At 38.4% G+C, this 15055-nt stretch overlaps 2 protein-coding genes across 3 annotated transcripts; both read left to right on the forward strand.

Moving 5' to 3' along the window:
- Positions 1 to 1477: 1477 nt before the first annotated feature.
- LOC127357408 (hepatoma-derived growth factor) lies at positions 1478 to 8260 on the forward strand. 2 transcript variants are annotated; one of them, XM_051389602.1, is made up of 7 exons: positions 1478 to 1766; positions 1891 to 1983; positions 4642 to 4718; positions 5313 to 5451; positions 5872 to 6030; positions 6133 to 6321; positions 6516 to 8260. In XM_051389602.1, exons 1-7 carry the CDS (start codon positions 1734 to 1736, stop codon positions 6534 to 6536), a joined length of 711 nt encoding a protein of 236 aa, XP_051245562.1. In that variant the 5' UTR covers positions 1478 to 1733; the 3' UTR covers positions 6537 to 8260. The 2 variants fall into 2 exon arrangements, with proteins under 2 accessions (XP_051245562.1, XP_051245563.1); XM_051389603.1 differs by having other exon boundaries at positions 1479 to 1983.
- A 2093-nt stretch (positions 8261 to 10353) lies between these two features.
- Positions 10354 to 14577, forward strand: mrpl24 (mitochondrial ribosomal protein L24). The gene is made up of 6 exons (XM_051390497.1): positions 10354 to 10440; positions 10651 to 10840; positions 12025 to 12120; positions 12863 to 12966; positions 13096 to 13226; positions 14072 to 14577. Exons 2-6 carry the CDS (start codon positions 10655 to 10657, stop codon positions 14206 to 14208), a joined length of 654 nt encoding a protein of 217 aa, XP_051246457.1. The 5' UTR covers positions 10354 to 10440; positions 10651 to 10654; the 3' UTR covers positions 14209 to 14577.
- Positions 14578 to 15055: the final 478 nt, after the last annotated feature.

A 15055-nucleotide genomic window follows, 5' to 3' on the forward strand; every position in this document is an offset into this window, starting at 1 on the left:
TACCAATTAAGGAAAAATCTTCCTGACAACTGGAAACATCCTGTTTCAGATGACAATACCAATCAAGGTCTGTAAAAAAAATGGACAGAGCCCTGATCATAACCCATCAAATACCTCTGGGATGAACACAGACTGCGAGCGGGGCCTTGTCACTCAACCATAGTGGCCGACCTCATTAATCCCTGCTGCCAGGTCCCACAACATCAAACATCAAGAGTAGAGGTTGTTAAAGCAACATAAGGTTTGGGATTCTACATACAACCATTTAAATATTACCATCCAGCTTTGGGAAATAATTGTCTTATGTATATTTTAATTGGTTAAATCCCCGAAAAGGAACCATTTACCAGCTGGGCGAAGTTGGCAACTGCCCCAAAAGCGACAGGCTTATCCTAATTTTGTTTAAAAATATTCCCCACTAAAACACTACATTAACTTACATGATATGTGCTCCTAATTGAAGAGAGTCTTTGTGTCAAATCACATTTTAATACCTTCATTATTTCCATTTTGTGCTTCTATGTCACATATTGATGTTTAACCAAATTACCACACATCATAATTATACCCTTGTGGTATTCCAGCACCGAAAAACTGCACAATGCAGAGGGTGGAAGGGGCAGTTTATGTGGGTCCAGCTGCCTATGGGCCTCCTCTCTGGCCATGTGGCTGACTGAAGGTCCGGTGTTTAGGACCCTCCCCTTCAAAGCATGAAAGATAAACTACAGTGGCCACGAAAAGCCCCTATATAACCTCTATCTAGAGCCAGTGTTTGGTTTGTCCCTTCTGGGCTACTGTAGGAACATGGCAGACTCCATTTAAGGCAACCCGCAGCATCTGTAGATATAAAAGACCCATTTTAAGGTAACAGAAACATAACGGTTCCTTCTATTCAGGTGATTATACACCAATTAAAACAGAGATTATGAATATTATATATATACTACAAATGTTATGTTTATTTTTAAGTTTGTTTATATGTATAACTGTACATAGTAGATTATGTCTGTTTTGTTGAGCCTGTTGTCCTGTTTATTTATGTTTTAGTGTGTTTTTACTGTACTGATCCATCCAACTTCTGTTTTTAATGATTCATTTATTGTTGGAGGTTGTAGATAAAGCTATATATTTTTTTCCCTTTTTAACTTATGTGAAGTGTCTTTAAGTTTCTTGAAAAGCGCTCTATAAATAAAATGTAGTTATCATTATTATTATTTTGTACATTGAGAGCAATGTAGAGTCAAATTCCCTGTATGTGTGCACACAGCTGGCCCATAAAAGAGTTTCTGATATTACATCTCTGCTGATAAATCCTCCTAAATGTTACACACTGGGCCTTTAAAAGGACAAAAATATTGCAAATAGCAAATATATTTGACTGGAGGTATACCTGCAGTGTGGGGTTTGGTCGACAGGGGCGCCACTGTGCAGCCTCAGCAGGTACTGGGGGCGCGTCTGCGAAGTGGGAAGCGGGTTTCAATTTCAAACCCAAACAGTCCGAGGGACGAGCCAGTGACTTGTTGGATAACGTCAAAGCCAAGTAGTTAGAGCGTGTAGCCGTAGCACAATTTTTTAAATTTATTTATTTATTTTTTACGTTATTCAAACATAAACCAGGACGGTGTCGTTGATATCGGCCGTGGTTACAGTCCACTGGATCCGCGGAAAAAAAAAAAAAAAAAAAAGTCGCCCGCCGCGTCTTCGCTCCAGTTTTCCGCGCCTGGTTAATTTGGATGACAAACCGACGCTTGGCTTGTTTGCTGCAGGTGTCGACCAATCCGGATACTGTGTCACATTAAAACTACTAAGTTACGGTGTAATTACACACACATACATATAATACATATATATATATACCTATATCTCTGACATAGCGAGCCATTTCTGCAGGGAAACATGCCGAGGTCCAACAGGCAAAGAGAATACAAACCTGGAGATCTTGTGTTTGCTAAAATGAAGGGGTATCCGCACTGGCCTGCGAGGGTAAGCACCCGACGTTAAATCTCTTGTTTTCAGCCTGAGCTTTCGGGGAGGGTTATTCTTCTGCTGGGTGTCCACTGACTGGCTCCTATCGCTTGTTTACCTGCGAGGCCTAGCAGCAGTTAGCTACCATGAGTTAGCCTAGCTTGGTCGCGTTAGCTACGTTGCCCAGCATCACACACACACACACACACACACACACACACACACACACACACACACACAGAGAGAGAGAGAGAGCTAACGTTAGCCAACTGTATGTTAGACAGTTGCACATTTCTTTCGGGTGATTCATCGTGTGAGAGCACACACACACACCTCAGGAGATAAAATATGAATGTTGTTGCTGCTCTTTGCTCTTATGTGTCGCTTCCCCCCGGTAGAGAGAGGTTGTTGGTGAGGGGGGGGCTGTTTTAAGCTAATGTTAACTTTCGTAACCGTTAAAAATAGCAGCTGGGTAACCGACCGTTAACGGTCATGTACAGAACGTTTAACGTCTGTCCGTTAGAAAACGTTATCTAGCCGTTAAAGTCGGGCTATCTGAGGACACACACACACACACACACACACACACGAAGCCACGTTGTAACTTATAACTAAAGTTAGGTGCTGAATAAGTTTAAAGTTTGTTTTCCTCTTTTATTAACTGTTGCGTTACAGACTACACATGGCTGCCCAGTGTAGCCATATGCTTTGGTGCTTTGTAAACATGCCGCACACACTTGTTGCGACAAGTAACTGTTTCTTGCTCGTAACGTTTAATTACTTCCATTACGTTAAAAGAAATTGTGGGTCCAGGGTAATAAATAAACAAACCAAAACAGTCGTATAAAAATAAAAACCATAACGTAATGTCTGCCCTGGTCCATACACAGTAGCGTCAGTGTTTCCTAATCATTCAGCATGAAAGGAAATGTGAACTTTTTAGGTCAAACTAGGTTATATTTCCCTTTAAAAACCCCCAAACCTCATCCACAGCTTTAGACATGTTTTGCATATACAAAAATAACCACCACAGTTTGGCACTTTACACTGCACCCAGAGCCAGAACTAAAGTGGAACAATTTGGCGACCAAAACACGTAACCTTTAACCTCAGTTGGTTAGAGAAAAGGAAACCCTGGATTACAGTTTCAGTCTGTGTTAATGTCTTTTGATTTGGCAACAATTCAGACAGTTGAATGACACAACTTATTGCTTCCACCCATATAAAAGCTATTTTTAGGTTTAGTAAGAGTGCCTCTAAAATATAAAAGAAAAATCTGCCCAAATAGTTAATTTATTGTCAGTATTGATCCGTGCCTCTTCCCTCCTTTTTCTCGGTCTTATCAGCCGTGCCCCATGTCAGCAGGCTGCAGGCCCTGCCCCACCTATCCTGGCACAGTGGCGCTATCTGGGAAATGCCAAAAGCCCGCCTGGCAGAGGCAAGCGGACGCCATGCCCGGCCGTCATTATAGTGTTTTCCTGTGCCTCTGTGTCTTGCGGTGCTCTTTTTAAAACGTAAATAAATATTGGCAGAGTAGTGGAGGCTAGCTGCGCACTGCGAGGACGTTAAATATGAGAAATGAAGCAATTAGTGAAGTGACCTTTGTCCTCATTATGGGTTAAAAGTGAAGTGAATTTTACAGTAGCTGGTGGTACCTCATCAAGCTGAACAATACATTTAAAATAACTCTATTAGTAATGAAGAGCACTTCATTGTGTTGCGTGACTGTTCAGTCCTATAAAGCTAATTTAGCATTTAGACCCCTACTGTTGTAAATGAGTTAATTTGGTAATTGATAGAAAATGGTCAACAATTTTCAACAATCCAGTCATTATCCAGGAAAAGTACCAAATATTTTCTGATTTAAACTGCTCAGACATGAGGATTGGCTGCTCTTCTCTCTTACCATTGTAAATGACAAATGACAAAACAGATTAACCGATAATGAAATTTATTAAACCTGCAATAGGAAAATAAAAAATAAATAAAACATATCATATTTGATTAAAGTTTCACTATATCCTGACAGTAGTACATGAGACAGATAATCTGCTGCTTCCTCTGGCTCCTCATAATGCTCCAGATGGTATTTGCAAGAATCCACCAGGCCTGAATGAAAACAACCAACTACAGCTGAGAAAGATGGTTTATTGGTGAGTCTCATTTCCAGGTCGTCCAATACCAACGATCAATTAAATATCTTCAAGCCTCTAACCCAAAGTGTCTTTCTATTTTTGTAATTGGTTGTTTTCATTCAGGCCCGGTGGATTCTTGCAGATGCCATTAGGAGCACTAGGAGGAGCCAGAGGAACCTGATTTAGTTAGATTATCTGTCTCATGTTCTCCTGTCAGGAATTATTAAAAGTTTCAGCAAATATTACTAAAAATTACCTCAAGCTTTGTATAGCAACTGGTGTCTGATTTGCAAAACTCTCACATGAAACTTTAATCACTATCTGTGTGTTCCTTCTGAGAATATGTTTTTAATTTATTGTTTTTAAACTCATAACATCATTCAGAATACAAGTGACTTCAGTTAATTTCACCTTTTGCTCCTGCAGTCAGAATTGGTCCCCGACTTTGTGTTTTATTTTAACATCAGTTTAATAAAGAGCTGCATGGCTTTTTGGGATTTATTCGCATCCTTTTTAAAGAAGCTGCATTCTTGATTTACAGATTGACGAGTTACCTGAAGGAGCCGTGAAGTCTCCCTCAAACAAGTACCAGGTGTTCTTCTTTGGAACGCATGAGACGTGAGTGATGTGTGTCAATGTTAGTCAGTGTTTTTTACTAAATAACAGCAAAAGTTTGGTGCAGTTGAGAATATTAAAGCAAGCAAGCATCCTAAGTGAACACATTTTTACTAATTGGTGAAGACCAGTTATTTGTCATTAGTTATTATAACGGTATTTATTCATTCGTGATTAATTAAATTAATTCGGATGATTTGTAAAAAAAAAAATTGTGAGCCTGTGACCTTTCCTGAACACTGTTGTCTAAATTTTGGTTTGATTTACACTTTTGCCCAAGATGATTTATCTCAAACTCAGCTTGTATCCATTAAATTTTACATTACAAGAATTTGAGTACTTCTAGGTAATGCAGTTAGTTACATTACTTGCTGTGTCATTGTTTGTGTGTAAGTACAATAGTTAAATATAACAATAATGAATCTTGATCTGCTTGATAAAGTAAGTGAATTGTAGAAATCGATTCACTGTGTCCAGTAATAGATGTCATCACTAGAATGCGTCATTTATCTAAATGTCAAAGTAGACCCTGATGAAGACTACTAAGATAAATTGTTGAATTGAAATGTTAATATCTGTAATGTTCGACCCCCACAGGGCATTCCTGGGGGCCAAGGATTTGTTCCCGTATGATGAACATAAGGAAAAGTTTGGAAAAGCAAACAAGAGGAAAGGCTTCGCTGAGGGACTCTGGGAGATCGAGAACAATCCTACAGTCACGCACGAAGGCTACGAGGTGTGTTTATTTCCAGGATACTGGCCAGGTGTATGCTGTGTTGTGTTGTGTTGCAGTTTGTTTTATTTCACTATGAGTAATCTTATTATATTTCTGTGCCCTGTGTGAGAGTTTGGTTAATTCCCAGGGGAGGTAAATGAAATAGGGTGCATTAAGATAGAAGAAGTAACCACAATGAAGTGAAACCAAAAATGGAAGCTATAGCAAACCTGTCCCTTGTTTTCAGTTCAGCTTCTGTTGCTGAATTGGTTTCCCACTTTCAACACAATTAATCATTTGATATTTTGTGAGAAAACTACCCTGTAGTAAATGCAGTAACTAATTCAAGAAAACATTTGCGTGTGCTCTCTGCGGGGCAAAGTTCAAACATTCACACTAACACATCTTGTCTTCCACTAATGTTTTAATTTCTGCCTTCAGTCATCAAAGAAGGACAACGCCTCAGAAGGAGCAGGGGATACAGCTAGTTCGGAGAAAGCAGATGCCGAGGGCAGCAGCGATGAGGATGAAGGGGCCTTGGTCATCGACGAGAAGAACGAGAGGGGAGGAACTAAACGAAAAGCAGAGGAGTCCACAGAGGTGAGATTCACTCGTCGAGTGTCCAAAACAAAACAAAAAATGGAGAGAGCTGGAGTGGAGTTCATAGGTGCATACACTCACACTTGTCGACCCTTTTGTAAGGCATCTCCCAAGCGGCCAAAGGATGCAGAGGCGGAAGGTGACTCTAAGGTAGACGGCAACAAGTTGAACGCAGAGGCCAAGCTTAATGACGTGGCTGGACCCAAGGCCACTGCTCCCTCCTCACAGAGTGAGTCAAAAGCAGAGGCCCAGGAAAACACTCCAGCAGGAGGCCAGCTAACAGCAGATAAGGTGAGATACACTTGTTATGAGTGGGAAACTTAATGTGGGCTGAAAGGACCATTCAAGTGTTTTTGCATAACCTGAAAAAACACCATGATATAATGCAGTAATGTTATGTATTGACCATTGTATGCATGTTGCATGAGACAATGAAAGAAAGAGAAATGGTCTGTACTCATTGCTCTCCACTGTTCTCCCTGCAGCCTGTGACAGACAGCGCTTAACGTCACAGAAGAAAACCAAGAACCTTTGAGGCTTTTCTCTGGAATTCAAGCATCAACACGATTACCTGCAGGATGCCAGATTTCAGCTGTTTAATTAATAGGAGAATTTTAAAAACCTAAGTGTTTGTATTGAGAGACAAACAAATCCTCATTTGCCATTTTTGGGGTATCATATATCCCAGAAACAAAAAGTTTGCTAATCTGATTTCAAACAATTGAAATGAGCACTTTAAGGCTCATTTATAAATGGGATTTTGGTGTGTATATATTTTTTATTTCTAAGTGCAATTACATAATTACAAAGACTGAATGCTAGGTGTCAAAAAACATTTTTTCAGTTTAGAGGGAATAAACACTGAATATATAGTAAATAAAAAATCATTTAAACCACACACAAAAAAGATAAATACTCATTTGATGGTTTTAAAACTTGGATATTGTACAGGAATAAGAACAAAATTTTCACCCATGCTCTCAGCTTTAGTTCATGAGTTAAATGTTTTACTTCCATTTGTTTCACCTAGCTTCTCAGCCTCATCTTAAATCATATATTCAGTCATTGGATACATGATGAGTTGCACTTTTCAGAATTTATTTTCCTGCCCCATTAATCATTGTCTAGTTCACTGTATGATGTTTTTATGCAACACAGGTTTTGTTGCTTTGGTGTCGTGTATGCTTCATTGCAGGTGACCAAATTATGTGATTAATTTCTCCAGGTTGAATATATATAAAGCCCATTAAAGAGGAGCTATTTTATGATTGAAACAAGTCACTTTGTAAGGCCCTCTGTAACTTTCTTTTGCTGATGATTGTGCGTTATTGAAAGCAGAAAGACATTCCTGAATGTTGTGTCAGACCTCGGTCTTGAAGTGTTTAAAGTTTGTTCTAAAAAAAAGTTTCTCGTCACCACTTTTTCTGGAGAAATTATTTGGCAAAAAACTTCCAAATCCATCAACTCAACTCTCAATTTCATTATTATATTAATTATCTAGCTCACATTAATGCTGCCACTGCTTGATACTGGAGGTGTGATCGTGAATTGCATTCAGTAATTGGTCGTACCAAATATGTTTCTTTTTCAGCTCTGAACTGTTGCTGACATTGTTAATACCAACATATGATCAACACAAAAATGAAATGAGAAGAATACAGAGTGAACCATGTGTAAAAGTTTCTGACCTTTTGCTTTCCAACCCTCTTAACTGGAATAAGAGTCTGTTTTACTTCGGTGGTCTTATTATTTTGGCTGTGAAACAAAGTTGTGATGTTTTAAAAGATGTGTTTTATTTCAATATTTGTTTAGACAACATGTTCGAAATGTGGTGTTTGTTATTTTCCACTATAGGTAATTTTTAAGGTTCAAGTTTTTACAAACGCTTGACCTGCTCACCGTGTTATTGTCATTGCATCAGTGTTCTTTCGTGAGCCCACAGTTAATCATCAAAATGATGAACCTAAGGGAAATCTCAGCTTTTAAAAGTAAAAATAACAATGACTGCTGTGTCTAAGATGGCTTATACCCACATACACCACACCACAGATTTCAAACTATAAAATGTTCAAAGTTGAGTTACTTCCATGGGTATAATTTGGCATTAAAGTGTAATTCTTGGTTTAGCTTTCTCTTGTTACTTTTGGAAGCTGTCATTCATCTTAATCTGCTGCTTAGTTTACTGTTGTAGTTGCCAGTCCATTTAATAAACATGTCGATTACAAAAAAATATTTTTTGTCATGTTTATATGCAGTAAACCGTATGTGTTTATTGTAGATTATCCACTTCCTCAGTCTGGAAAGCACCTAAATCAACCAGCAGGATTGTCTGCAATTACTTTTTTTTTTTTTTTTTTAATCATCCTTTTGAGTCATAGAGTACCTCCCACACCAGGTATTGTGCAGAATATCTTGTTCACAAGTGAAGTTTCAAGCAAGGGGGATTTTTACTGCTACTTTTCAAACCAACCAGACCTCATTAATCATTTCACATCTCATTTTTCACTCTTACAAATGTATGAAACTAACTATGGCACCTTTTTTGTGTGTGTGTGTGTGTGTGTGTGTGTGTGTGTGCACACTTGTCACAAATAATTTGCTCCCAAGAGGACCTCGCGGCACAGTTTGGGGCTTTAGGCTACGATAGCTGAACTAGTTTTGGTGTTATGTAACATGTTCTGACAGCTTTGAATTTGTCATGGGGTTTGGTTGAGTGTGAGTTCTTTAAATACGTTGTTTGTATGGAGACATAATGCTTTGAATCCATGTTCATTTGACCTTTTCATAATATCCATGGGGTGCTGGACTAACGCCTTTTCAAAGCATTGATTTGTAAATGTCCTCGGTGGCAGCTGGTACAGCTGGTTCACAAGATTAATGACCACTTACATGTACGATTGCAGGTTTTCTTGTCTTGTGGTATATGGGTGCTATAAATAGCTATAATACCTTGTCACAGTAACACCACAGTATTGCTTGTAATAACTCACTGTATCTGCCTCTATGGGTGATACCAACATGAAATAAGGGCCTATTTTAACAACCAACCAATCCAGAGTTCACAGATGAATGAGCTGTAGAGGTAAACACATTCAGTTTTCACTCAACACTTAGACAAAACATCCTAAACCCAAACAGGATATCACAGTTAGATTGCACATGAGCATGAAAATCAAAACATATTTCCATTATATTTATCTTGAAAATGTTTAAAAAACAAAACAAATAGGCAACGAAAGAAGAATTATAACATTTAATTGAGTAGATAATTGTTTTTCTGTAAATCTATCGCAAAAAAGTCCTTAAAGAAAATAGTAACTCTGGGTATTTATATAGAAAAAAGGACATTTGTAAATAATTTTTCCCCATTAACAATTCTATGAAATGTTTACATTCAAAATATACTATGACATCTTTAATATTTTGCTCTCATAATGTTGTAAATGACACATTATTGTTGCATTTTCGAAGAGGATGGTCATTATTAAATGCTGAGGTCAAACAGTAACTTATTCTCATCAACACAGAGTAGGCAACCATCAATTCATCACAAATTATACAAGCAGAAATTCAGCAAAAGTCAGTGTTTAATGTACTGTAGAGTGAGATTTCATTTTTATTTACTGAATATGTTGTAATATCGTAAATATAATGAGTCAGACTTTATGTTATATTGTAAAATGATGATTGTGATCTTGTCCGTTACAACAATATGTTAAAATACAGTAATACTATAATAATACTGTAATGTAGGAAAGCATGTAACATTATCACTGTTTACACTTGTGAGACAGACACTCAATACATTGTTTTTCTGGTAAATACAATGTCATAATACTGCTCATCTCTGTGATATTTTCCAAATAAGGATAAGGACACTTGTAAACACATGCTTCATTGATTCAGTGATCTGTACACTGATAAACAATGAGATTTGAGCTGATATAAGGTTGTACTGTGAGGACTGAACATGAACATGACTTCATACCTTGTATATAAGGACAGTGTTTTGTTCTTAACGGTAAAATTAATTTAGCAAGTCAGTTTGGCTCTTCGCATTCAGACTTTTGCACATTTAAACTGAACCAAGTCAGCTGTAAAATACTGCTGTATCATGTAGAAGTGATCTTTTTTTCCCCTATTGTTTCATTTTCGACTTCCTATAAATAGTTTGTGGTTTGAATCCAGTAAAAGTACGCAGCTAAAGCACACTGAAGGTCATCTTTTCTGTTAGCATGCACCCTGCCCACAAATCAATCCCTCATCTCTGCTGTCCACCAGTGTGATGCATCGTTTATCCACTGCGCATGCGCACAGCCAACCCCACCCTCCTGTCCACTAGGGGGCGCTGCCTCTTGATGCGAGAGTTGCGGTCGGCGGCGCTACATGTGACATTGACATCAACAGAGGGTAAGATATTTCTGCATGTTTTGTGACTAACTTAACTCGTTTTATTTATGTATTTTGTTATAACAACGCTTTAGCAACGTGTTTATTTAAAAATACAGCTGGAATTATAGCACCGAGTTTAACTCAGTAACTTTGTTTCGCCGCTGCAACGCAACGTGAAGCTGACGTTAACATAGCTTGTGTTGTCTCGGTTCGTGTCGTCCCTTGCAGCACAATGAGGCTGACCGCTCTCCTGTCGATGGCAGCCAGGGTCGTGGTGCCTAAAGGTTACCGCTACACCACAAACAGACCGTGGACGCCGGCTGCGAAGAAGCAGAATCCTCCGGGGCAGAGCAGGAGGAGGAAGGTGTTTGTGGAGCCTTTAGCGCCACAGGACTGGTCTGTGTTCAAAGGGGACACAGTGAGTAACTGCACCAGTACCAGCACAAATCAAGTGTTTTTAGTAAAGTCGTTTTCTTTTCTTTTTTTTAATTTGTTTTTCAAAATTAAAAGCATATATACAAAGCCAATAAAGTGTGCATCATACATCAAAACCCAGGACAGAACAAGAAACAAGGGTGAAGGAATATAACAGAGACAGAGTGTTTTATATAGATGAACTAATACATCAGATAATGTAAATTAAACTAAACGGTACCTCAAATTAAACATATCATAAAGAACATCACATTGAATGGGTGCAACTCTTCAGCACATCATGTCTCCGTAGATAAAGGCCCCACATTTTCATGAAGATATCTCGTCCGTCTATCAGCTTATAACGTAGTCTTTCACAGGAGGAAATCTGGAGATTCCTTCACTGCTGATATCCCCTTTCGTTTTCCAGTGTCGCAGCATTACCCTGCATCTAGTGATAAATTGCTATTCTGCACCGTGAGATCTGGTGGGCATTTAGACCGCTTCCCTTTAGTATCGGGTCTAATAGACCGAGCGTTGGTCCCTGTACCAGCCAGTGCAGGAGTCAAGTCCCAAGTCTTGATGATACATGTGCAAGTTGTTTTCCTTTAGCGCTGTTTGAAAGTGTTTTTTAGATAACTGAGAACACTTATTTTAACTGTGTTCAAGATGTGTGAATATGCCAGTCCTCTACCAGGTCAAAACTTACGTGTAGTTTAAAGTCTTGTGTAAGTATGTTCATATACACCTCATGTATCATGTCATGTTTCAATCATGTACAACACCTTAGTGTACATTTTCAGGAAGCAACCAGCACTTATACAGCTGTCAGATATTTTTTCTACCACTTGAACCAGCCACAACAATAAAGTACAGCTTATTTAACTCTCTAAAATTAATTATCTTTTACAAAATTGACCACATTAGTACATTTCCAAGCTCACATCGAGTTTCTTCCACATTACCAAAGTTTTAAATGCTAAGCCAGTTTTAATTAAATATTTTAAATGATTGATATGTCAGTTTTTCCCTCATTGGTAATACAATGATTTTGGTGTCACCACAACTATGCTATTATCATAAAAGGTAATATACTCAAATATACATCAGAATCACACGTACTGTAAAACTAACACAAAAAAAGAGTGTCTGTACAACTTATTTTATGTATTTTCATTTGTTTCTTAGGTTGAGATTCTCGCTGGAAAGGACAAAGGAAAGCAAGGAAAAGTGATCCAAGTCTTCAGACACAGAAACTGGGTTATCCTGGAGGGGCTGAACACAGTAAGGAAGATGGAAATGTTAGATTTTGGTTGTAGGACATCTAGTTATATATCGCCTATACCCACTAATTCTACAATGTTTGATCCAGTCACTGTTGTCGTCTAGCAGGAAGATTAGATAAAGTTTCAACTGTTATCAGCTCTTTACATAATATATAATTCATATAATTTATAATAGATTATCAGTGTGTTTTCTTGCCAGATTAGCTCACATGAAAAGTAGAACGAATGCCAGATTGCTGCAGATTGCCAGGCAGTGCGCTCTGTCTGAACATCCCAAAGGTTAACATGGGCACTGATGTGGTGCTTCCACCTCCAAACAGCTCTTCATGTGCCGAGAGGCAGGGAGAGAGCACTGTTAAAGCACCCTGAATTATCACCTTGATAAAACACTCAATACAGAGTGTGTCATAGAAAAAGATAGAAATGAATTAAAGAGCTCAGTGTAGCTTAATGAATGTAGCCTAACAATGTCGTGTGATATGATACTTTAGTACATCTTAGTTTTAACCTTTTTTATTGTTATTGTTCTTTTACTTCAAGTACATACAAACAAAACTCAATAAAAACACTGGCAGTCTACTCGTTTCTCCAAAAAGTAAAAGTAAAAAGATTTTTATTTTTATTTTTTAGCTCCACCAGATGGAGCCAGTGTCTGGGCTTAGCGTCCAACTGCTGCACCACAATAAGCTATTTGGCCACCACCTGTTTGGTTGGTTGTGAACAATTGTTCTCTGTCTTAGCATCACAGGTATATTGGAAAAACTGGAGATTACCGTGGTACCTACTTAGCCAGCGAGGCTCCCATTTTGGTTCGAGAAGTCTCCCTCATTGATCCCACAGACAGGTACAGTAAACCTTGTGGCTATGCACATGCACACCCACCTCACGACCTTAACAATAGCTGAAACAACGAAGGTTAGCAGGTTAACAATCTATAAACTACTTTGATGACATGCTGATATTGATCCTCCAGGAAACCCACTGAGGTGGAGTGGAAATTCACAGAGGAGGGCGAGAGAGTCCGAGTGTCTCTCAGGACAGGTCGAATCATTCCAAAACCTGTTGTGGAGCGACGAGATGGTATCGTGCCACAGCAGTGGAAAGGTGAGGGTGTCTGTGTGTGTTTTGTCTGGAGGGGGATTCTTCTCAGTAACCAGTTTATTCCATGAGTAGTTAAGAGTCAGCACATAAAACTGGCTGTCCTTCATATTTCCACCATGTGCAGACTTGAATACTAAAAGTAAATTTCTGAGTGATGCAGTTTGATTGTTTTATAGTGGAAGAAACACATTTCTTTCTAAACTATAAGACACATGGGAAGTGTTAACCTTTACCAATGTTGAACAGCCTTCAAACTTAATTGTACTCTCGGGGGAATGCTCGAAACTAACTTGTTTATACGACGTGTCGTCTGACCACATCTGAAAGCAAAGGTGTTTACAGGTTTTACAAACGCCACATTAAGAGAAAGAGAGGGCCGAGACGTGTTGAATTGTTCAAACAGGGAAAATGGTAGCACACTTTTGGACTGTTTGTTTTCAAAGTGATTCAGTTTGAAGAACGGACCAAAGCTTGAGGGAGAAATTTAAATTCTGCATACTATCTCACCTCCACACACATCTTCAGTCTTTTGTCTGAGGCTGTTCAGACCAGCTGTCTTTAATGTTTCCACCCTTTGCAGACTTGAATTCCAAAAATAGGTTTAGGTGATGTTAGGTCAGAGTGATTCAGTTTGATCGCTTTACAGTGGAAAAAGTATTTCTTTATAAACTAGAAGACATGTGAAGAGTGCAATCCTTTACAAATGCTGAACAGCCCTCCAAGACATCATTCCTTTTTTATGTTAAATATTTTACTTTCTGTTGGTTTGTCTATCAAAGTCTTTGCTTTTTGGTATTCAAGTTGAATATATTTTGGAACATGACTAGCTTTTATTTCTGCCCTCACAGACGGTCCCAAAGACACTAGTCCAGAAGACACTCTAGAAAAGACCTTTGTACCATCACTGAAAACTCTGGAGGAGGAAGTCATGGAGAAAATGGGCATCCAGGAACCCAGGAGGAACCGAAGGTCTTACTGGTACTGACCAGAGAAATCAGAGACACTCAGGCCTCGTTGTGCTATCCAGTTTTCACTGGGCCTCTGAAGTCACCATGTTGTGGTGGGAGTCGAGCAGAATAACATGTTAAAAAGAGACCGCGTGAGGATGACATGAGTAAGGCTTATGGACTGTAAAATACTGGCGCAACATACATATTATTGAGGAAATGATAGCTTTGTGTAAATATGAGGCGGTGAAACAGATGTGCAAACAAAGTTGATAACAGACCTGAAACAATGTTTCCTGAATGGGTTTCAATCATCCTCTATTTACGGTGCTATCAGAGTTTGTATTATGTCCCTTTCTTTGTAAGGGTTATTAAATGTCACACATAAACCAATATAATGGCTTGAACTTTGATGTGTATTGGAGTTAACTAAATGTTTCAGTAGATGATCTTATTATATTCTCTAACAATAATACTATTAAACCACAAGGTAAGACATAAACACTTTTAAACTTAAAATATACTTTAATTTAAATTTTAAAAGACTTTTGGTCTCCAGTAATTTACAAGCACGAGAGCCATACATTTTTTTAATTTTCTAAACTTGAATGTTAAAGCTGCTCTTATCAATATTTTATATCAACAGTGATGACTAATGTGGAGGGAATTATTATCAGACTGTGAGGTTCATTTCAGCTCAGTGGAGTGTTTTAGTCTGTTTCAGCCTACAAGTGACAAGACAAAATGTATTAATGCAGGTTTATTTTTCCAAAACTTAAAAGGTTTTGCTGTGAAAAATCAGCATCAATATACAGTCATCTGGGAGGAAAATGTTTAGCAAATTTTCCCACACCAAGCAAATACTTGAAAACATTATTAAGTAGA

The sequence above is a fragment of the Dicentrarchus labrax genome, unplaced genomic scaffold (assembly GCF_905237075.1).
Source record: "Dicentrarchus labrax unplaced genomic scaffold, dlabrax2021, whole genome shotgun sequence".
NCBI classification, from domain to species: domain Eukaryota; kingdom Metazoa; phylum Chordata; class Actinopteri; family Moronidae; genus Dicentrarchus; species Dicentrarchus labrax.